The sequence below is a fragment of the Carassius carassius genome, unplaced genomic scaffold (assembly GCF_963082965.1).
Source record: "Carassius carassius unplaced genomic scaffold, fCarCar2.1 SCAFFOLD_82, whole genome shotgun sequence".
NCBI lineage: Eukaryota > Metazoa > Chordata > Actinopteri > Cypriniformes > Cyprinidae > Carassius > Carassius carassius.
The window spans coordinates 172,501-195,000 of NW_026775181.1; the positions used below are offsets into that span (position 1 = coordinate 172,501).

Consider the following 22,500-nt stretch of genomic DNA (forward strand, 5'->3'; position numbering starts at 1 on the left):
TCCCGAACTGATTCAAATGATTCGCGATGCCCAAACTGACTCAAATGATTTGCGAACCCTCTCCGAACTCCCGAACTGACTCAAATGATTCGCGAACCCGCTCCGAACTCCCGAACTGACGTAAATGATTCGCGAACCACAAACTGACTAAAATGATTCGCAAACTTCCAAACTGACTCAAATGATTCGCGAACCAGCTACGAAATCCCAAACTGACTCAAATGATTCGTGATCCCGCTCCGAACTCCCGAACTGACTCAAATGATTCGCGATCCCGCTCCGAACTGACTCTAATGAATCGCGATCCCGCTCCGAACACACGAGAACTCTTTGACCACAGCTGCTGTGCTTCAAAAGCTCTTGCAGCAGCTCAACACTGGTTTTCTCTGAGGTGGTCGGATCACATCAGATTGTGGTTAATCTTGCAGATCATGACTTATATCTACTCTTCCTCTCCCTGCAGTTTGGTAATATAAAGATTCCTCCTTTGAACTCCCACCTCTTCTGTGGGTTTTATTGTTCTGGCTCTGAATTTGGGCTCCTGGGGTCTCAAAAAAGAAACATTTTCAATCTCCAAGGTGAACGTTATGACAACACCAGTGTTGTGCTAGTTACTAAGAAATATGCATTACTGTTAAAAGTAACTTTTTTTAGTTACTTTTTTAAAGAACTTTCTTTAATGTTCCCATTAATGCGCTTTTATGCGTTATGGTCTATACAAACACAAAGTAAAACAGAAAGTAATTTTCAAACACTATTTTGATTAAGTCAGACCAGCACAAACTGAATATTGTATATCACAAGGATTTCTGAAATAAATAACAAAACACATATATGTATGTATATATTATACTTAAGGAGCTAATTAATTAAACACAATTTGGAACTCATGTCCACAATTTTTTTGTGTTGTGTACTCTCTTTTTTCTTATATGGCAAGGATTAATCTGAAAAGAATTTGATTGTTTAATATCTTTTGTTTTCCTTTGGCATTGCATAATAATAATAATAATAGATTTGATTTGACAAGAGAATAGTTACTGATCTTTTAGTTAATCATTTCTACATACATATAACTTTATAAGAAATTGAGTTTTCACTGATTATGTGTAACTAGAGAGCATGACTGTTTTATTTTAGACTTTTTATATCTAAATGTCATGTGGGAATCAAATGTTTACTGTTGATATTAAGTCGTGTATATATTTATTCTTATTTATTACACTTTTACAGTGCAGTAAATGTAAACATGCAAAAAAGTAAAAATGTAAAAAAGGTAAACTGATTAACATACAAAGAAGAGTAAGATGATAAAAGTAATGGACTCACAAAGATGCAATCAGGGCAGAATAAAGGAGCAAAAGTTTTGAAACTGGAAACCATGAAGACAGTGTAATCAAATTTAAATGACCCTTTAAAACATGATATCTTCTAAAAGTAATCAGTGAATATGACTGATTTTTTAGCATCCTTTCAATAAGAGCGCTCGTGCAAGCGGAGTCCCCGCCCCGCACGTACGCGCTCCCGCGCAGCCGCAGCGTACGCCGTGACGCAGACGGTCCGCCGCGCGAGGAAGTGGCGCTGTTGTTTGAGCGACGGGACCGTCTCGCTCTGTCTCGTGGGTTCGTCTGAAGAGGTTTTACCGTGTTTCGTTGAGTTCCGCAGTTCATGTTCCAGGACTGAGCGCGCTCCACCGCTCTCTCGTGCCGTCCGCTCAACATAATCGCGGTGAGTGAGCGCCGCTGCTGCGCTTTTGGCGGGTTTGTCTGGTTTGAATTGTGTCTGTCTGCTGTAGGCCGCGCACGGCGCGGGAACCTCTGTCTGCCCGGTTTAGCGCTCTAACGGATTTGTTCCGTGGGCGGCGGGGGGTGTGACTGGTAACGGGAATCACATGTGAGCTAGGGATCACCTACGGCCCGCTACGAGCGCTAATACACTCACATACAGGCGCGTTAGCATCGCGTGCTGCTAACCTCATGCGCGAGGGGGGCGGATCATCCACACGAGTGAGTGAGTGTGTGTGTGCGTGTGTGTGAGAGCGAGCGAGAGAGAGCGTGTGTGTGTGTGTGTGAGAGAGAGAGTGTGTGTGTGTGTGTGTGTGTGTGTGTGAGCGAGCGAGAGAGAGCGTGTGTGTGTGTGTGAGAGAGAGAGAGTGTGTGTGTGTGAGCGAGCGAGAGAGAGTGTGTGTGTGTGAGAGAGAGTGTGTGTGTGTGTGTGTGTGTGTGCATGTCTCTCTGTGTGTGTGAGAGAGTTTGCTTTCGATCAGTATATATATCTATATCAATGTCTGTAATGTTTATAAAATTAGAATTATACATTACAAAAATTAATGTGTTTAAGTATGTATTTGTATAAAATGTGATTTATTTATAATGTGAACAAACACATATAGAACATTAATTAGTAGTTCATGTTTTATATCTATATATAGAATCAGAATATCTATAAAAAAAACAAATGAACACTCCAATGTGTGTTAGAGTTTTATATATATATATATATTATATATATTATATGTAAGTGTCTATTTATATAATCATATGTAGTGAGCAGCACATTCCAGGGCCATGTTTATAGTGGGCCCCTGTCTGACAACTATAGTGGACTGAGCTCATAGACGGCTTCTAGGGGCCAGAAGAAGACCTCTGGGGCCCAGGACAGGACTTCTCAGACACTCACACACATCTCACTCTTCTTCAGAGACGTGTGTGTGTTCTCAGACTCTCACACACATCTCACTCTTCTTCAGAGACGTGTGTGTTCTCAGACTCTCTCACACACACACACACATCTCACTCTTCTTCAGAGACGTGTGTGTTCTCAGACTCTCACACACACATCTCACTCTTCTTCAGAGACATGTGTGTGTTCTCAGACTCTCACACACATCTCACTCTTCTTCAGAGACGTGTGTGTGTTCTCAGACTCTCACACACACACCTCACTCTTCTTCAGAGACGTGTGTTTTCTTAGACACACACATCTCCCACTTCTTCAGAGATGTGTGTGTTCTTAGACTCTCTCACACACACACACACACACACCTCACTCTTCTTCAGAGACGTGTGTTTTCTTAGACTCACACACACACACACACACACACACACATCTCACTCTTCTTCAGAGACATGTGTGTTCTCAGTCACACATCTCACTCTTCTTCAGAGACGTGTGTGTTCTCAGACTCTCACACACACACACACACACCTCACTCTTCTTCAGAGACGTGTGTGTTCTCAGACTCTCACACACATCTCACTCTTCTTCAGAGACGTGTGTGTGTTCTCAGACTCTCACACACACACACACACACACATCTCACTCTTCTTCAGAGACGTGTGTGTTCTCAGACTCTCACACACACACACACATCTCACTCTTCTTCAGAGACGTGCGTGTTCTCAGACTCACACACACACATCTTACTCTTCTTCAGAGACGTGTGTGTTCTCAGACTCTCACACACATCGCACTCTTCTTCAGAGACGTGTGTGTTCTCAGACTCTCACACACACATCTCACTCTTCTTCAGAGACGTGTGTGTTCTCAGACTCTCACACACACACATCTCACTCTTCTTCAGAGACGTGTGTGTTCTCAGACTCTCACACACACACACACACATCTCACTCTTCTTCAGAGACGTGTGTGTGTGTGTGTGTGTTCTCAGACTCTCACACACACACACATCTCACTCTTCCTCAGAGACGTGTGTGTTCTCAGACTCTCAAACACACATCTCACTCTTCTTCAGAGACGTGTGTGTTCTCAGACTCTCACACACACACACATCTCACTCTTCTTCAGAGACGTGTGTGTTCTCAGACTCTCAAACACACATCTCACTCTTCTTCAGAGACGTGTGTGTTCTCAGACTCTCACACACATCTCACTCTTCTTCAGAGACGTGTGTGTGTGTTCTCAGACTCTCACACACACACATCTCACTCTTCTTCAGAGATGTGTGTGTGTTCTCAGACTCTCACACATCTCACTCTTCAGAGATGTGTGTGTTCTCAGACTCTCACACACCTCACTCTTCTTCAGAGACGTGTGTGTTCTCAGACTCTCACACACACACACCTCACTCTTCTTCAGAGACGTGTGTGTTCTCAGACTCTCACACACACACCTCACTCTTCTTCAGAGATGTGTGTGTTCTTAGACTCTCTCACAAACACACACGCACAGACATCTCACTCTTCTTCAGAGACGTGTTCTCAGACTCTCACACACATCTCACTCTTCTTCAGAGACGTGTTCTCAGACTCTCACACACATCTCACTCTTCTTCAGAGACGTGTTCTCAGACTCTCACACACATCTCACTCTTCAGAGACGTGTTCTCAGACTCACACACACACCTCACTCTTCTTCAGAGATGTGTGTTTTCTTAGACTCACACACATCTCCCACTTCTTGAGAGATGTGTGTGTTCTTAGACTCTCTCACACACACACACACACATCTCACTCTTCAGAGACGTGTTCTCAGACTCTCACACACATCTCACTTTTCAGAGACGTGTGTGTTCTCAGTCACACATCTCACTCTTCTTCAGAGACGTGTGTGTGTTCTCAGACTCTCACACACATCTCACTCTTCAGAGACGTGTTCTCAGACTCTCACACACATCTCACTCTTCAGAGACGTGTGTGTTCTCAGACTCTCACACACACACACACACACACACACATCTCACTCTTCTTCAGAGACGTGTGTGTGTTCTCAGACTCTCACACACACACACACACACACACATCTCACTCTTCTTCAGAGACATGTGTGTGTGTGTGTGTGTGTGTGTTCTCAGGCTCTCACACACACACATCTCACTCTTCAGACGTGTTCTCACTCTCACACACATCTCACTCTTCTTCAGAGACGTGTGTTCTCAGACTCTCACACACACACACACACACACACACACACACATCTCACTCTTCAGAGAAGTGTGTTCTCAGACTCTCACACACATCGCACTCTTCTTCAGAGACGTGTGTGTTCTCAGACTCTCACACACACACACACACACACACACACATCTCACTCTTCAGAGAAGTGTGTTCTCAGACTCTCACACACATCGCACTCTTCTTCAGAGACGTGTGTGTTCTCAGACTCTCACACACACACACACCTCACTCTTCTTCAGAGACGTGTGTGTTCTCAGACTCTCACACACACATCTCACTCTTCTTCAGAGACGTGTGTGTTCTCAGACGATCAGAGATCACACAGATCCATGTGTTCTCAGACTCACACACACATCTCACTCTTCTTCAGAGAAGTGTGTTCACACACACCACACTCTTCTTCAGAGACGTGTGTGTGTGTTCTCAGACTCTCACACACATCTCACTCTTCTTCAGAGACGTGTGTGTGTGTGTTCTCAGACTCTCACACACACCTCACTCTTCTTCAGAGACGTGTGTGTGTGTTCTCAGACTCACACACACATCACTCTTCTTCAGAGACGTGTGTGTGTGTTCTCAGACTCACACACACATCTCACTCTTCTTCAGAGAAGTGTGTGTGTGTTCTCAGACTCACACACACATCTCACTCTTCTTCAGAGAAGTGTGTTCTCAGACTCTCACACACACCTCACTCTTCTTCAGAGACGTGTGTGTGTGTTCTCAGACTCTCACACACATCTCACTCTTCTTCAGAGACGTGTGTGTGTGTGTGTTCTCAGGTTCTCACACACACACACACACACACACACACACATCTCACTCTTCTTCAGAGACGTGTGTGTGTGTGTGTTCTCAGGCTCTCTCACACACACACACACACATCTCACTCTTCAGAGACGTGTGTGTTCTCAGACTCTCACACACATCTCACTCTTCTTCAGAGACGTGTGTGTGTTCTCAGACTCACACACACACCTCACTCTTCTTCAGAGACGTGTGTGTTCTCAGACTCTCACACACACCTCACTCTTCTTCAGAGACGTGTGTGTTCTCAGACTCTCACACACACCTCACTCTTCTTCAGAGACGTGTGTGTTCTCAGACTCTCACACACATCTCACTCTTCTTCAGAGACGTGTGTGTTCTCAGACTCTCACACACATCTCACTCTTCTTCAGAGACGTGTGTGTTCTCAGACTCTCACACACACCTCACTCTTCTTCAGAGACGTGCGTGTTCTCAGACTCTCACACACACCTCACTCTTCTTCAGAGACGTGTGTGTTCTCAGACTCTCACACACATCTCACTCTTCTTCAGAGACGTGTGTGTTCTCAGACTCTCACACACACCTCACTCTTCTTCAGAGACGTGCGTGTTCTCAGACTCTCACACACATCTCACTCTTCTTCAGAGACGTGTGTGTGTTCTCAGACTCTCACACACACACACACACACACATCTCACTCTTCTTCAGAGACGTGTGTGTTCTCAGACTCTCACACACACACACACATCTCACTCTTCTTCAGAGACGTGCGTGTTCTCAGACTCACACACACACATCTTACTCTTCTTCAGAGACGTGTGTGTTCTCAGACTCTCACACACATCGCACTCTTCTTCAGAGACGTGTGTGTTCTCAGACTCTCACACACACATCTCACTCTTCTTCAGAGACGTGTGTGTTCTCAGACTCTCACACACACACATCTCACTCTTCTTCAGAGACGTGTGTGTTCTCAGACTCTCACACACACACACACACATCTCACTCTTCTTCAGAGACGTGTGTGTGTGTGTGTGTGTTCTCAGACTCTCACACACACACACATCTCACTCTTCCTCAGAGACGTGTGTGTTCTCAGACTCTCAAACACACATCTCACTCTTCTTCAGAGACGTGTGTGTTCTCAGACTCTCACACACACACACATCTCACTCTTCTTCAGAGACGTGTGTGTTCTCAGACTCTCAAACACACATCTCACTCTTCTTCAGAGACGTGTGTGTTCTCAGACTCTCACACACATCTCACTCTTCTTCAGAGACGTGTGTGTGTGTTCTCAGACTCTCACACACACACATCTCACTCTTCTTCAGAGATGTGTGTGTGTTCTCAGACTCTCACACATCTCACTCTTCAGAGATGTGTGTGTTCTCAGACTCTCACACACCTCACTCTTCTTCAGAGACGTGTGTGTTCTCAGACTCTCACACACACACACCTCACTCTTCTTCAGAGACGTGTGTGTTCTCAGACTCTCACACACACACCTCACTCTTCTTCAGAGATGTGTGTGTTCTTAGACTCTCTCACAAACACACACGCACAGACATCTCACTCTTCTTCAGAGACGTGTTCTCAGACTCTCACACACATCTCACTCTTCTTCAGAGACGTGTTCTCAGACTCTCACACACATCTCACTCTTCTTCAGAGACGTGTTCTCAGACTCTCACACACATCTCACTCTTCAGAGACGTGTTCTCAGACTCACACACACACCTCACTCTTCTTCAGAGATGTGTGTTTTCTTAGACTCACACACATCTCCCACTTCTTGAGAGATGTGTGTGTTCTTAGACTCTCTCACACACACACACACACATCTCACTCTTCAGAGACGTGTTCTCAGACTCTCACACACATCTCACTTTTCAGAGACGTGTGTGTTCTCAGTCACACATCTCACTCTTCTTCAGAGACGTGTGTGTGTTCTCAGACTCTCACACACATCTCACTCTTCAGAGACGTGTTCTCAGACTCTCACACACATCTCACTCTTCAGAGACGTGTGTGTTCTCAGACTCTCACACACACACACACACACACACACATCTCACTCTTCTTCAGAGACGTGTGTGTGTTCTCAGACTCTCACACACACACACACACACACACATCTCACTCTTCTTCAGAGACATGTGTGTGTGTGTGTGTGTGTGTGTTCTCAGGCTCTCACACACACACATCTCACTCTTCAGACGTGTTCTCACTCTCACACACATCTCACTCTTCTTCAGAGACGTGTGTTCTCAGACTCTCACACACACACACACACACACACACACACACATCTCACTCTTCAGAGAAGTGTGTTCTCAGACTCTCACACACATCGCACTCTTCTTCAGAGACGTGTGTGTTCTCAGACTCTCACACACACACACACACACACACACACATCTCACTCTTCAGAGAAGTGTGTTCTCAGACTCTCACACACATCGCACTCTTCTTCAGAGACGTGTGTGTTCTCAGACTCTCACACACACACACACCTCACTCTTCTTCAGAGACGTGTGTGTTCTCAGACTCTCACACACACATCTCACTCTTCTTCAGAGACGTGTGTGTTCTCAGACGATCAGAGATCACACAGATCCATGTGTTCTCAGACTCACACACACATCTCACTCTTCTTCAGAGAAGTGTGTTCACACACACCACACTCTTCTTCAGAGACGTGTGTGTGTGTTCTCAGACTCTCACACACATCTCACTCTTCTTCAGAGACGTGTGTGTGTGTGTTCTCAGACTCTCACACACACCTCACTCTTCTTCAGAGACGTGTGTGTGTGTTCTCAGACTCACACACACATCACTCTTCTTCAGAGACGTGTGTGTGTGTTCTCAGACTCACACACACATCTCACTCTTCTTCAGAGAAGTGTGTGTGTGTTCTCAGACTCACACACACATCTCACTCTTCTTCAGAGAAGTGTGTTCTCAGACTCTCACACACACCTCACTCTTCTTCAGAGACGTGTGTGTGTGTTCTCAGACTCTCACACACATCTCACTCTTCTTCAGAGACGTGTGTGTGTGTGTGTTCTCAGGTAATCACACACACACACACACACACACACACACATCTCACTCTTCTTCAGAGACGTGTGTGTGTGTGTGTTCTCAGGCTCTCTCACACACACACACACACATCTCACTCTTCAGAGACGTGTGTGTTCTCAGGCTCTCACACACACACATCTCACTCTTCTTCAGAGATGTGTGTGTGTTCTCAGACTCTCACACATCTCACTCTTCAGAGACGTGTGTGTTCTCAGACTCTCACACACATCTCACTCTTCTTCAGAGACGTGTGTGTGTTCTCAGACTCACACACACACCTCACTCTTCTTCAGAGACGTGTGTGTGTTCTCAGACTCTCACACACATCTCACTCTTCTTCAGAGACGTGTGTGTGTTCTCAGACTTTCACACACATCTCACTCTTCTTCAGAGACGTGTGTGTGTTCTCAGACTCTCACACACACACCTCACTCTTCTTCAGAGACGTGTGTGTTCTCAGACTCTCACACACATCTCACTCTTCTTCAGAGACGTGTGTGTGTGTTCTCAGACTCTCACACACATCTCACTCTTCTTCAGAGACGTGTGTGTGTTCTCAGACTCTCACACACACACACCTCACTCTTCTTCAGAGACGTGTGTGTTCTCAGACTCTCACACACATCTCACTCTTCTTCAGAGACGTGTGTGTGTTCTCAGACTCACACACACACCTCACTCTTCTTCAGAGACGTGTGTGTTCTCAGACTCTCACACACACCTCACTCTTCTTCAGAGACGTGTGTGTTCTCAGACTCTCACACACACCTCACTCTTCTTCAGAGACGTGTGTGTTCTCAGACTCTCACACACATCTCACTCTTCTTCAGAGACGTGTGTGTTCTCAGACTCTCACACACATCTCACTCTTCTTCAGAGACGTGTGTGTTCTCAGACTCTCACACACACCTCACTCTTCTTCAGAGACGTGCGTGTTCTCAGACTCTCACACACACCTCACTCTTCTTCAGAGACGTGTGTGTTCTCAGACTCTCACACACATCTCACTCTTCTTCAGAGACGTGTGTGTTCTCAGACTCTCACACACACACACCTCACTCTTCTTCAGAGACGTGTGTGTTCTCAGACTCTCACACACATCTCACTCTTCTTCAGAGACGTGTGTGTTTTCAGACTCACACACACACACCTCACTCTTCTTCAGAGACGTGTGTGTTCTCAGTGACAGCGGTGTGTCGTGCAACGTCTTGCTCAGACTCGTCTGTGCTTGCGAACTTGTTCTTCCCTCATGAGATGTCTATCTTTTGTTAATAAAATGTATTTTAACACGTGTGTGTGTTCCTTGTGTTGATGGTATAGTCAGGGTTCCCACGCGTCCTGGAAAACCTGGAATTTCCTGGAATATTAATGACCAATTTTCCAGTCCTGGAAACCACATGGAAAATGAGAGAAAACAGATTGTCCTGGAAAAAATCTTGTTGTCCTGGAAAATTATTTTTAAATGTTCTTGATCATTAAAGAATTTGTCGACAACTGGTTGAAACAATTAACGTAACAGAAAGCGCTCTGTTCAGGGATGCTGAGTTTTGACACGTGAGCTCGCGCTGTTTAAGCTCCCTGTGACGTATGACGCTGTCTCTTGTTGCCGGTTTTCAGGTGCTAGTAATTAAGTGCTCGAATGTTTGCATCAAATGTTTACTGGTATGGATGTAATATTTAATTACATGTTAATATTATTGTAAAGTAATTATTTTGATACGTATGTGCAAGGGGACTGCACAGCGAATTACAGCATGCGTGACTGCATTTGTCTGAGAAAAGGTTATCGATTTGTTAAGTCTATTTTATTTAGAATCGTTGGAACGTCTTGCATCCCCATGACAAATCAGACCCAAATTTCCCAAACCTGTTTTATGAACGATATAGGAAGTGAAAATGAAACGCTGACGCGATGCACAGCGATAATTGCATGTTCATAGTGCAGCACAGACTTGTGAACATGAGGCGGAGGCCGGTAGTGTATAATAGTACTTATATAAACGTATATATAAAGGCACGTTTACTATTGTCTGTTTGCTCTGTTTCACCAACCTAGTAGTTCCAAACAGACATTTCTCTTAAGCCGCTTGTCCACCAGCGTCTCGATTTCTGACGCGACGTCAAAGCCCATTCATTTCCTATGGAACTACGTCAGGCAGCAAAAACGCCCTGCAAAGCATGATGGGTCGCGTCGATTTGGTCAGCAGCAGCGCGTCAAAAAAGTATCTCGGTGGATACTTTATGCAAATGAGAGCGTCAAAACGCGGGGCAGCAGCCAATGGAAACTCGGCGGCGAGAATTTGTGTATGGCCGTTGCTATGGTTTCATATTTAAAGTTCCAGGCGCGAAAATGGAGGAAAAATTAATTATTGCGGTCTCTAACTTTCCGGTTATATATGATTCCAAAAAATGATGCCTGGAGAACTGCCGTCTCCCCTCTTCCAACGCAGGTACAACACCGCAATGCTGACCACCCGGTTCCTGATAGAGAGTCTTCGTCGTCGATCCATTGCAAAATGATAAATAAATGATAAAGTATTTTTCCCTCCAAAACTTCACAAATGACGTCCGTACAATGTCCAGCCCACAAATTCCGCCCCCAAGCAGCGAAAACATCACAGGCGTCGCGTCGGAACAAAAATTGATCCGACGCTGGTGGACAAGCGGCTTTAGCAACAAACAGTACAGCGACGTTTCTTTGCCGACTGAATCTTTGAGAAATGATTCATGACCCATTCATGAAGACTGTCATTTTCTTCATTCCTAAATAAGCGTTTTGAATGAATCGTTTGATAGAGTGACTCCAATGATTCACTCATTAAGACTGTTATTTGCTGCCATCTGCTGGTGGTAATAGTTTAATTTTTAAAGCATCTTACCTTTCCTCTTTCTATTCTAAATTGTATTTATTTTAAAACATTAAATTTGTTGCGTTATTTATACAATTGTGATATACTGTTCATTGATATTTTATTAAAACACTAGATTATAACTAGTGGTTTTTTTATTAAATAAGAAACATTAATTAACACAAGGAAGGAACATCCTGTTAACAGCTCTAAAACAAAGCTTGGAGAAGTTGCAAGAGTGTTTGAGCCAACTCAAACAGTAAAAAAAATCACAAGGTTACTGTGGAGCTTAATGCAGTAAATATTTTGGACAGACATTTATTTGTTGTTTAGTCTGTTTGGGACAGATGCTTTTTGAAAACTATTTTATTTATAATGCCTTTTATTTCTTTGGAGACTGCAGTTGGGGGAAGAGGGAAGGGGAAGCTTAACAAGAAGGGCCTAGGCATTCGTTATAATGTGTTCATTAAAATAAAGTGTAGAGTTTACCTTCAGAAGGTGTGTGTGTGTGTGTGAGAGAGAGAGAGAGAGAGAGACCGAGACCAAATGGTCCCCACAAGGATAGTATAACCTGAGATCTTTTACATTATGGGGACCAGCCTGCAGTCCCCATGGGGGAAATGGATCAATAAACATACTAAATGTTTTTTTTGAAAATGTCAAAAGTTTTCTGTGATAGTGTAGGGAGATAGAATATACAGTTTATACAGTATAAAAACCATTATGTCTAAGGAGATTCTCTAGCAGGATAGTGAACCAGACGTGTGTGTGTATGTGTGTGTGTGTGTGTGGGGTGCATTTCCGATTTTATAGTTGGGTTATAGCCATAAATGTTATGCTTTTTTTAAGAGAGGAGAGAGGAATATATTACTTTAGGCTGTGAATATGTGATCCTTGTATTTTATTCCCATCATCATGAAATTTGAAAAGTCCTGGAAAATGATCTCTGAAAAAGAGTGGGAACCCTGTATAGTGAGAGGTTCTAAGGTTAGATTATCTGATATTCTCATAACTGACCCCTGATCCAAAACACATAACACCATCGTGACTAGAAGACCCTTCACTGTACTTTTTGATTAACCTAAAATCACTACACATTTTTAAAGTGAATAATTCTATTATGTGAGCTGTACGACACATTTTGTATTGGAATTATATTAAAAAATGACATATTAAGCTTGTAGAGATGATGGTTATGTTTCATTTTAATTGTAGTGTAAGTCATGTTTTTGGACATGAAGATGATTTAGTGATGTTAGTCATGTATTAAATCACTTGTCAGGTGTTTACAACTGTTCTGTGACAACACTGTTAAATGTAAAGAGTAGTACATTTAATATTCCACTTCTGTTTAAAAGACTTGCATTTAATTTATTGTTTGATCGATTGTTTGATCAAACTTATTGTTTGTTGGCGATCTTCTGGAGAAGCGTCTGTGATCATGTGATTGACGCTCATGTCTCTGTCTGTGTCTCAGAGGAATGGCTGCTGAGGTCAATGGCAGCTCTGGTCTGGTTAAAGAAGAAGAGGAGCCCATGGATGTGACAGACACACACTCAGAGAACTACCAGGCGCTGCTGGACGCTGGTCTGCCACAGAAGGTGGCCGAGAGCCTGGACAACATCTTCCAGACAGGTGAGACTGGCCGACTGGACCACTGACAGCTTCCTTCATCCTGAACCTGGTCACTTGCTCTCAGGAGCTGAAGGAGGCAGTATTTGTGAACTAGACAGTTTGGAGTGTCACTAATCTAAACGTGATGGATGATGCATGGTGTGGGGTAGGTTCGTAAATGTGTGTGTGTGTTCAGGGCTGGTGGCGTACGTGGATCTGGATGAGCGGGCGCTGGACGCGCTGCGGGAGTTTAACGAGGAGGGAGCACTGTCAGTGCTGCAGCAGTTCAAGGAGTCCGACCTCTCACACGTGCAGGTGACACACTCACACTATACACGCACGCACACATAGACATGCACACACACACACACTATAGACACACACACACTCACTCACTATACACTCACATGCGCACACTCTCTCTCAATCTCAAGCACACTCTCTCGCACACACTCTCTCACACTAACGCACACACTCACACTTTCTCACACACTCACTCACACGCACTCATTCTCACTCTCTCGCACACACACACACACACTCACATAGTCACACTCTTGTGCACACTCTTGCGCACTCACACACACTCCCTCTCGCTCACACACTCACCCTCACACTCTAACTCACACACTCATTCTCTCACTCTCTCGCACACACTCCCTCTCGCACACACACTCACTCTCACACTCTAACTCACACACTCATTCTCTCACTCTCTCGCACACACTCCCTCTCGCACACACACTCTCTCTCACACTCTCAGACACTCACACTCTCGCACACACTCACAACTCGCGCACACACACACTCATTCTCTCACTCTCTCGCACACACACTCACTCTCTCGCACACACTCACTCTCACACTCTAACTCACACACTCATTCTCTCACTCTCTCGCACACACTCCCTCTCGCACACACACTCACTCTCACACTCTAACTCACACACTCACTCTCGCACTCTAACTCACAAACTCACTCTCGCACACACTCACAACTCGCGCACACATACACTCATTCTCTCACTCTCTCGCACACACTCACTCTCACACTCTAACTCACACACTCATTCTCTCACTCTCTCGCACACACTCCCTCTCGCTCACACACTCACTCTCACACTAACTCACACACTCATTCTCTCACTCTCTCGCACACACACTCACTCTCTCGCACACACTGCCTCTCGCTCACACACTCACTCTCACACTCTCGCACACACTCACAACTCGCACACACACATTCATTCTCTCACTCTCTCGCACACACTCCCTCTCGCTCACACACTCACTCTCACACTCTAACTCACACTCTCGCACACACTCACACTCTCGCACACACTCACTCTCTCGCACACACTCCCTCTCGCTCACAAACTCACCCTCACACTCTAACTCACACACTCATTCTCTCACTCTCTCGCACACACTCCCTCTCGCACACACACTCACTCTCACACTCTAACTCACACACTCATTCTCTCTCTCGCACACACTCCCTCTCGCACACACACTCACTCTCACACTCTAACTCACACACTCATTCTCTCACTCTCTCGCACACACTCCCTCTCGCACACACTCCCTCTCGCACACACACTCACTCTCACACACACACTCACTCTCACACTCTAACTCACACACTCATTCTCTCACTCTCTCGCACACACTCCCTCTCGCACACACACTCACCCTCACACTCTTAACTCACACACTCATTCTCTCACTCTCTCGCACACACACTCACTCTCACACTCTAACTCACACACTCATTCTCTCACTCTCTCACACACACTCCCTCTCGCACACACACTCACCCTCACACTCTAACTCACACACTCATTCTCTCACTCTCTCGCACACACTCCCTCTCGCACACACACTCACTCTCACACACTCATTCTCTCACTCTCTCGCACACTCCCTCTCGCACACACACTCACTCTCACACTCTAACTCACACACTCATTCTCACTCTCGCACACACTCCCTCTCGCACATACACTCACTCTCACACTCTAACTCACACACGCATTCTCTCACTCTCTCGCACACACACTCACTCTCACACTCTAACTCACACACTCATTCTCTCACTCTCTCGCACACACTCCCTCTCGCACACACACTCACTCTCACACTCTAACTCACACACGCATTCTCTCACTCTCTCGCACACACACTCACTCTCACACTCTAACTCACACACTCATTCTCTCACTCTCTAACTCACACACTCATTCTCTCACTCTCTCGCACACACTCCCTCTCGCACACACACTCACTCTCACACTCTAACTCACACACTCATTCTCTCACTCTCTCGCACACACTCCCTCTCGCACACACACTCACTCTCACACTCTAACTCACACACGCATTCTCTCACTCTCTCGCACACACTCCCTCTCGCACACACACTCACTCTCACACTCTAACTCACACACTCATTCTCTCACTCTCTCGCACACACTCCCTCTCGCGCACACACTCACTCTCACACTCTAACTCACACACTCATTCTCTCACTCTCTCGCACACACTCCCTCTCGCACACACACTCACTCTCACACTCTAACTCACACACTCATTCTCTCACTCTCTCGCGCACACTCCCTCTCGCACACACACTCACTCTCACACTCTAACTCACACACTCATTCTCTCACTCTCTCGCACACACTCCCTCTCGCACACACTCACTCTCACACTCTAACTCACACACTCATTCTCTCACTCTCTCGCACACACTCACTCTCTCTCACACACTCACTCTCACACTCTAACTCACACACTCACTCTCACACTCTAACTCACACACTCATTCTCTCACTCTCGCTCACACACTCCCTCTCGCTCACACACTCACTCACACTCTCGCACACACTCACAACTCGCACACACACATTCATTCTCTCACTCACTCGCACACACACTCACTCTCTCGCACACACTCCCTCTCGCTCACACACTCACTCTCACACTCTAACTCACACACTCACACTCTCGCACACACTCACAACACGCACACACACACTCATTCTCTCACTCTCTCGCACACACACTCACTCTCACACTCTAACTCACACACTCACTCTCACACTCTCACTCACAACTCGCACACACACATTCATTCTCTCACTCTCTCGCACACACACTCACTCTCTCACACTCACACTGTCACACACACTCAGTTTCTCACACTCACACAGATCAGAAAGACTTTGATGGTATTGTAATGAGTGTAGATCTGAAACAGTCTGATCGATAGGATAAACAATTAAGCATATAACTGCCTTTTTCTTGTTTTTTTTCTTATGAGTGTTCATGTTTATAAATCTCTTGAGCAGAATAATTACTAAATATTTGGTTAAAAGAAGTTATCTTGGTTTCCTTTTAGATAGTCGTCGAGTTGAACACGGTTATAATCACAGTAGCAGCGCTGATGTTATAGCTGTGACACATGAGAATGTGTCTGATGTCACTTCCTTTCCTCTGATTGGTTCCAGAATAAGAGCGCCTTCCTGTGCGGCGTGATGAAAACGTACAGACAGAGAGAAAAGCAGGGCAATAAAGTGCAGGAGTCTACAAAAGGCCCAGACGAGGTCAAGATAAAGGTACTGCATGTGTGTCATATATTGTATATTCCTCTGCTTCTCAGTTCACAGTGGTGTTTACAGCCTCTGCTTATTAATGCGCTTTAATAGATAAACACTTCTGTGATTTGTACATTGCAGAAACAAAATAAGATCATATATATATGCTAAATCATAGCGTTTCTAAAAACTTAAATTTTGTTTTGTGGTAAATCATTTTAAGCAATTTTCTGTTTGTGTTGTGTAATTGGTGTTTCTCTGATGGTGCTTTTTGACTTTTAGTGACCTGTAAGTGAATTCAGTAAAACAGCTTGAGATCAATAACATCACATGTACCTCGAGAGAGAGAGACACTCATTGTGCTGTTAGACTGATCTCCGTGTGTCTCAGGCTCTGCTGGAGAGGACAGGATACACTCTAGACGTCACCACAGGACAGAGGAAGTACGGCGGCCCTCCTCCAGAGGAAGTGTTCACCGGCCCACAGCCCGGCATCGGCACCGAGGTTAACTCTCAGACTCCTGCGGTTCTGTGAGCGCCAGCGCTGAGCGACTGAGCTGACCTCACCCGTGTGTGTGTGTGTGTGTGTGCGCAGGTGTTTGTGGGGAAGATCCCGCGGGACCTGTACGAGGACGAGCTGGTTCCTCTGTTTGAGAAGGCCGGCTCTATCTGGGATCTGAGGCTGATGATGGATCCTCTGACCGGTCAGAACCGCGGCTACGCCTTCATCACCTTCTGCAGCAAAGACGCCGCGCAGGAAGCTGTTAAACTGGTGCGGGACGTCCTCATGCTGCACGCTTCAGGACATGATAATCACTAACAAGAACTATAATGAATGAAAATCAGTCGTTAGTCCCTTATACACAGTATATCTTATTTTTGTAATATATTTATATTATAGTTTTATTAATTTTTGTTAGTCTAATTATATTTCATTTTGATACATTTTTTTTTAATATCCTGTCATTTTGCTTGTATCTTGTTTATTAATGTTTAGATGTTTTTCCTTGAAAACAAGACTAAAATCACAAATTAAACCTAGATGGTAATATAGTAATAACAAATACAATTATGAAATTTAATTAAATCAATTTTAAAAAAAATTCATAAAAACAGAAGTTAACTCCTGTGCTTAAAACAAGAAATAATACTTTCCAATATGCCAATGAAGTCTTCAGAATAAACTGAATTCAGCCGGATAACAAGATTATTTCTCTAACTCCGTTGGTAGATATTTTTCTTGTATTAAACATAACTTGAGAAACCAAGACTCATGATCTTGAGTGATTGTGCTTCACTGTAAATGTATCTTGATCTAAAGATGTTTAGATATTAAAACTGAAAACAAGACAAAAATACTGAGGGAGTATCACATTTTTTATTTATTTTTATTTTAATAATTTAAATGACAACAAAAGCAGCTGAAAAAATCGATTTAAATTATTAAATAGCAATTTATAGCTGACCAAAGATGAGGCTATAATTATGTGTATAAAAAATAAACTATATATATATATATATATATATGTATACACATCTGATAAAGTTTTGATTGTCAGTGGTTTTGTGTTCACTGTGTGTGTGTGTGTGTGTGTGTGTCAGTGTGATAACTACGAGATCCGGTCGGGCAAATATCTGGGCGTCTGCATCTCTGTGGCCAACAACCGTCTGTTCGTGGGGTCCATCCCGAAGAACAAGACCCGCGAGAGTATCCTGGAGGACTTCGGCAAAGTCACCGGTGAGGCGTCTGCAGCAGGTGTGTGTGAGGATGCTCCTGTGAGCGCCGCTGACGCTGTGTGTGTGTGTGTGTGTGTGTGTGTCAGAGGGCCTGCAGGAGGTCATCCTCTACACGCAGCCGGATGATAAGAGGAAGAACCGCGGCTTCTGTTTCCTGGAGTATGAGGATCATAAGTCGGCGGCTCAGGCGCGGCGCAGGCTCATGAGCGGGAAGGTGAAGGTGTGGGGGAACCCTGTGACCGTGGAGTGGGCCGACCCCGTGGCAGAGCCGGACCCAGAGGTCATGGCCAAGGTCAGTGTGTGTGTGTGTGTGTGTGAGCTGAAGCTGACGTCCTGACGAGACCTGACGAGATCTGATGACGTCCCGCAGGTGAAGGTGCTGTTTGTGCGTAAGCTGGCCGCTCCGGTCACAGAGGAGCTGCTGGAGAGCACTTTCTCTCAGTTCGGCAAACTGGAGCGCGTCAAGAAGCTGAAGGACTACGCCTTCGTTCACTTCGAGGAGCGAGACGCCGCAGTCAAGGTGAAGCGCCTGCACACTCACAAACCTCCATCAGATTAGGAAGAGGGTGTGGATTTTCACAAACTAAATACCAGAGGAGCCTTATTTTAACAATGTGCATGCAACTCAGAATATTTGTATCAATAAAGTATTGTTCAGGAACGGATATCGAAGTGGAGGTAATAGTTTGAACGATACCCAGAGCCCTGTGTAAAGCTATAGTTATTTCATTTAGCAATGCTTCAGATGTGTGTTTGTGCTGCTGCTTCATGTGTGTGTGTGTGTGTGTGTGCAGGCGATGCAGGAGATGAACGGGAAGGAGCTGGGCGGTGAGGAGATCGAGATCGTGCTGGCCAAACCTCCAGATAAGAAGAGGAAAGAGCGACAAGCTGCGAGACAGACCAGCAGAGGCCCAGGGTGAGAGTTTAGAAACACTGTAACCCAGGCCTGACCCTAACTGACTAATATTCAGATAACGTCAGTATTTAAAAGAAATATAGGGTTTTTTTGCATCGTAGTTTTTTTGGCATGGCTCATGTATGCTTTGACATTTGAAGGAATTTCTCATTCTTTTGATATTCAAAACGTATATATATTTTTTTACTGCATTCATTCATCAATGAGAAGTTGATGATCAGATACAATAATGGTTTTAGTTGGATTCTCTAGTTATTACTAGATGAAGTAGATGCTGACTGTGTGTGTGTGTGTGTGTGTGTGTGTGTTCACCTGTGCAGGTATGATGACTATTATTACTACCCTCCCCCCCGCATGCCGCCTCCGGGGCGTGGCCGAGGCCGTGGGGGGCGGGGCGGATACGCCTACCCTCCTGATTACTACGGTTACGAGGATTACTACGACGACTACTACGGTTACGATTACCATGACTACCGAGGCGGCTACGATGACCCCTACTACGCTTACGACGACGGCTACTCCATGAGGGGGCGGGGCAGTGGGAGGAGCCGTGGAGCTCTGCCTCCCACCAGAGCCCGCTCGGCTCCGCCCACCCGCGGCAGGGGTGGGTATCCTCCGAGGGGCGGGGCTCCCATGGGTGGTGGGCGTGGCCGTGGCGGGGGGCGTGGTGGGCCCTTCCAGGCTCCCAGGGGCCGCGGCAGCAGAGGTGCGCGGGGGAACCGCGGTGGTAACGTGGGCGGGAAGAGGAAGGCAGATGTGTTCAACCAGCCAGACTCCAAACGCCGGCAGACCAACCAGCAGAACTGGGGCTCTCAGCCCATCGCCCAGCAGCCCCTGGGCTCCGACTACAGCTCCGGATACGGCTACAGCAACGACTCGCTCGAGTTCTCCCAGGACTCCTACGGCCAGCAGTGGAAGTAGACCAGACCCGCCCCCTCCTCACAGACATGACCCTGATTGGCCAGCAGTGTTTGTTTGACTTTTCTATCCTCCAATAGCCCTCTAGATTCTGTCTGTGGCCCCGGAATGTGTCCAACGGGACGTTTGTCTTAAACACACCACTTTTATTCCTACATCCTCCTTGTTTTAAACTCCACCATGAGCATTTTAAAGAAGACACTGATTCTTCCGAGCACGCGTGTGCGTGACACGAGGGACGCTCAAATCATGAAATGGCCTTCCGGAAAGATGTGGTCCTCGGTTCTCATCGTCTCTCTTTCTCTCAGTGCTAGTGGCGTAGGGACTCGCTTGTACATAACGGCTGACGACTAGAGCTTCCTTTCAGCTTTTGTTTTATTATTGTTTTTTTGGGGGGGGGGGGGGGGGGGAGTGGAGAAAAATATCCACGAGAAGGAAAAAAAAAGTTTTGTAGCAGGAGTGCTGTTTAAGTGTCTGTTTAGCATTTCTAGAAGTAGTAGAATTGTGTTTTTTAATAACTGATATACTGATATTATAACTTCAGATGTTTTTTTCCACTTGGGATTTGCTGGTGAGGGTTTGGTCTGGCTTACCTTAAGAGCTACGGCCCGCTGGTCTGATGTTTGTATTTATAACTTTTATTATTTTTGTTTGTTTGTTCAGTTTCAATAAAACTCAATTGAGCAAATTCCACTGGTCTCTGTGTGTGTGTGTGTGTGTGTGTGTGTGTGTGTGTGTGTGTTTCACTTAGATATTGTCCTCACAGAAGGTCACACATTGTTTAAGAGGTGGTGGTGCAAGATCATGAAGTAGTTTGTACATCAAACTCACATCAGCAAGTAATAAAACATTATCAAACGTCAATCATTTCTAAGTTTTAATAATATTGCATTGATGATAACTCGTTTTAGTTAAGAACTTGACAGATTGTTTATTCTGTTAAGGATCATTGTGTGCATGAAGAGTTTAGCAGCGCTAACTGGTGCATAATATTCCTGAAGATCATCAAACTTGCTCTATTTTCTTAGAGACCTTTTTCCTATGTTTTTATAAATTTAAGTTCGAATCCATAATCATACCCAAATATTTAAACGTGCTCAACAATATTTATTACCTCTCCTTCATCTAAAATATTTGGACGGCACTCGTCAACTTTCTTGATTGTGTGCAGCAGTTAGTTTGATAGCAGCTTGTTCTTTTGTTTTAGTACAAGTATGAACAACTGTATCATCTGCATGCATCTGAACCTGGACCTCTGGAGGCAGATCATTAATGTATGAGCGGAACTTAATTGGTCCAAGAATCGAGCCCTGTGGGACTCCAGTGCTACCGTCAAGAAATAGTGAGCATGCATCATTATTTCGTGTACTGTGTTGCTAATGGGTTCAGAAAAATAATCTTGTTTTCCTATTGAATTGGTTTCATTTTTTCTGACCCCACTGGCCGATATTTACGATATTTTGCCTCTCAAGCAAATGCCTCTTGATTTATGGATATTTAGGTATTTTTGTTATGTAAAACAAAAAAGAAATACCGAGTAAGAGTGTATATTTTTAGCTGCGCTCTAGTTTTTAATACATGTTAAAGTTCGAGGACTTTTATTTTGCCCTGTCACGTGACTTCCGCCGACGGTTCAATAGCAAGATGGCGGCGGGCGGCAGCGGCGGCGATGAAGCGTTTCAGACCTTCTACACAGAGGTAAGGCTGCAAACAACACACACACACACATCTTTTAATATAAAAAAGAGAGTAAAGACAGACAGAGGAGAGTCTCACACGAGCACACGCGGGCTGTGTGTCAATCCCACTGAGCCCTACACAGACAGCACTGCCAGTCACCCCCTGCTGAGTGAGTGAGAGAGAGAGAGAGTGTCTCGGTGGTTTTCATCACTTATACCCCTCATCACACTAATGAATGTGTTTGGTGATGACAGAAATGTGTGTGATTCTCATGACAACAACTGTGTTCAACATTGATAATAATCAGAAATGTTTCTTGAGCAGTGAATCATCATATTATTCTGATTTCTGAAGATCATGTGACACTGAAGACTGGAGGAATGATGCTGGAAATACAGCGGAGCATCACAGAAATAC

The 22,500-nt window shown here is 45.1% G+C and overlaps 2 protein-coding genes across 2 annotated transcripts in view; both read left to right on the forward strand.

The window, feature by feature from the left end:
- Nucleotides 1–1,469: 1,469 nt before the first annotated feature.
- Nucleotides 1,470–21,108, forward strand: LOC132137522 (heterogeneous nuclear ribonucleoprotein R-like). The gene is made up of 11 exons (XM_059547556.1): nt 1,470–1,728; nt 13,101–13,258; nt 13,434–13,552; nt 16,747–16,854; nt 17,224–17,337; nt 17,428–17,604; nt 18,435–18,570; nt 18,656–18,861; nt 18,940–19,089; nt 19,364–19,485; nt 19,806–21,108. The coding sequence occupies exons 2-11, from the start codon at nt 13,105–13,107 to the stop codon at nt 20,404–20,406; spliced, it is 1,887 nt and encodes a 628-aa protein (XP_059403539.1). The 5' UTR covers nt 1,470–1,728; nt 13,101–13,104; the 3' UTR covers nt 20,407–21,108.
- An 847-nt stretch (nt 21,109–21,955) lies between these two features.
- The window catches only part of dnajc8 (DnaJ (Hsp40) homolog, subfamily C, member 8), an 11,287-nt gene continuing 10,742 nt past the window's right edge, over nt 21,956–22,500 (forward strand). Inside the window, exon 1 of the mRNA XM_059547558.1 lies at nt 21,956–22,101. Coding sequence (XP_059403541.1) covers nt 21,982–22,101 — 120 coding nt within the window. The 5' untranslated portion in view covers nt 21,956–21,981. The remainder of the gene's footprint in view (nt 22,102–22,500) is intronic.

Bases quoted from the DNA above. Each gene is read 5' to 3' on its own strand.
- LOC132137522 (XM_059547556.1), top strand. From the start codon at position 13,105: ATGGCTGCTGAGGTCAATGGCAGCTCTGGTCTGGTTAAAGAAGAAGAG. The intron at 17,605-18,434 runs GTGCGGGACGTC...TGTGTGTGTCAG, and splicing joins CGCAGGAAGCTGTTAAACTG to TGTGATAACTACGAGATCCG. The intron at 19,090-19,363 runs GTGAAGCGCCTG...GTGTGTGTGCAG, and splicing joins AGCGAGACGCCGCAGTCAAG to GCGATGCAGGAGATGAACGG.